General features: G+C 33.1%; 1 protein-coding gene across 1 annotated transcript in view; it reads right to left on the bottom strand.

Annotated features, from left to right (window-relative positions):
• RPGRIP1L (RPGRIP1-like) overlaps positions 1 to 1,487 on the bottom strand; it is a 121,361-nt gene that overhangs the window by 61,829 nt on the left and 58,045 nt on the right. Inside the window, 1 exon segment of the mRNA XM_012652658.1 lies at positions 876 to 1,254. Coding sequence (XP_012508112.1) covers positions 876 to 1,254 — 379 coding nt within the window.

Genomic DNA, 1,487 nt, shown 5'->3' with positions numbered 1-1,487 from the left:
CAAGACTATGAAATAAAAGCAAAATAAACACACTCCCGGATAACGACGATTGAGAGGATTCACTGCTAGCAGACCCAACTTAGAAGACATATCATAGGAAGTTTTTCAGGCTGAAAGGAAAAGATAACAAATGGTAACTCCAATCCACACAAAGGAATAGAGACCAATAAAGGTAATTACATAGGTAATTAAAAAAGTATAAATACTTATTTTTCTCTTTTCTCCTGTTAAGTGATTTAAAAGACAACTGAATAAAACAATAACTGTAAAATTATATTGTTGGCTTATATCACATGGAGATAAAATATATATAATAGCACAAAAGAAAGGGAAGGAATGGAGCTACATGGAGTTAGGAAATGACATTAGACAATAACTCAAATCCACAAGAAGAAATAAAGAATACCAGAAATGGCAAATATATAGGGGAATATCAAAGTTGCCTATGATTATATATTTTCTCCCTTTTCTTAACTTCTTTAAAGAACATATGATTACATAAAGCAATAATTATAACACTGTATTGAGTATATAATATACAGACAGACATACTATATACATTTATATGACCGTAGTAGCACAAAGGAGGGGAGAATGGAATTAGAGAAAATTTTCTATATTTTAGTGGAATTAAATTAGTATTAATTTTAAATAGATGGTGATAAGTTAAGATGCACATTGTAATCCCTAGAGCAACTACTAAGAAAATAACTAAAAAAATACAGTAATATAGACCTAAAGTTTTAAAGATAATCAGAAAAGGTTAAGAAGATTAGTTATACCCAAATAATTAGTTATACCCAAATAATATCCAAAAATGAGGTCCAATTTTGTTTGGTTTTTACAATTTCATAGATTCAAGAACATAGGCTTACCTGAGATACACCTGTCATGTGCCAATGAAATCAGAGGCACATTGACTTTTCCTATGTAAATATTCTCTTGGGTATCACTATCATCAAAAACATAAAAACTCAGAGACTCTGACTTAAGGTATCGATCCAAATCCATATTCATTGGCACTGGGAAACACACATGATCATCAAACTGTGGATCGTTGCTGCTGGGAATGATGGCTGTATCATGGTCCGCAAAATCAAAAAACTTGTACACGACATAGGGGTGTGGCTGCAGGTGGCCTGCACGGGACTGCAGGTGGCTGCAACATCGTATTGTAATGTGAAGTTCATTTAAGTTGCCGTCTGTGGAATCTGTAGAACTGAGTTGAGCAGTTTTGGGTACTTGCTGACTTAACTGGAAAAACACACATATTTATATTATAGAAATATACAGTTAAGAGATAAACAGCAGCTGCCAACCCCCGAACAAAATAATTTTGTAAATTGAAAAAAGCTGCGTATTTTCACTTCATAGCAGTTAAAGAATCTCTGATTCTTATTCAAAACCAGTATTCCCTAGAACATGTGTGAACAGATGATCCTGTATTATTAGCAACAAACATGAGGGACTGAACATACAAGAAGAGA

This window comes from Propithecus coquereli, unplaced genomic scaffold, assembly GCF_000956105.1.
Source record: "Propithecus coquereli isolate 6110/MARCELLA unplaced genomic scaffold, Pcoq_1.0 Scaffold395, whole genome shotgun sequence".
Lineage (NCBI taxonomy): Eukaryota > Metazoa > Chordata > Mammalia > Primates > Indriidae > Propithecus > Propithecus coquereli.
Note: the sequence above shows the minus strand (reverse complement) of the source record. Positions and strands in the feature narration are given on the sequence as shown.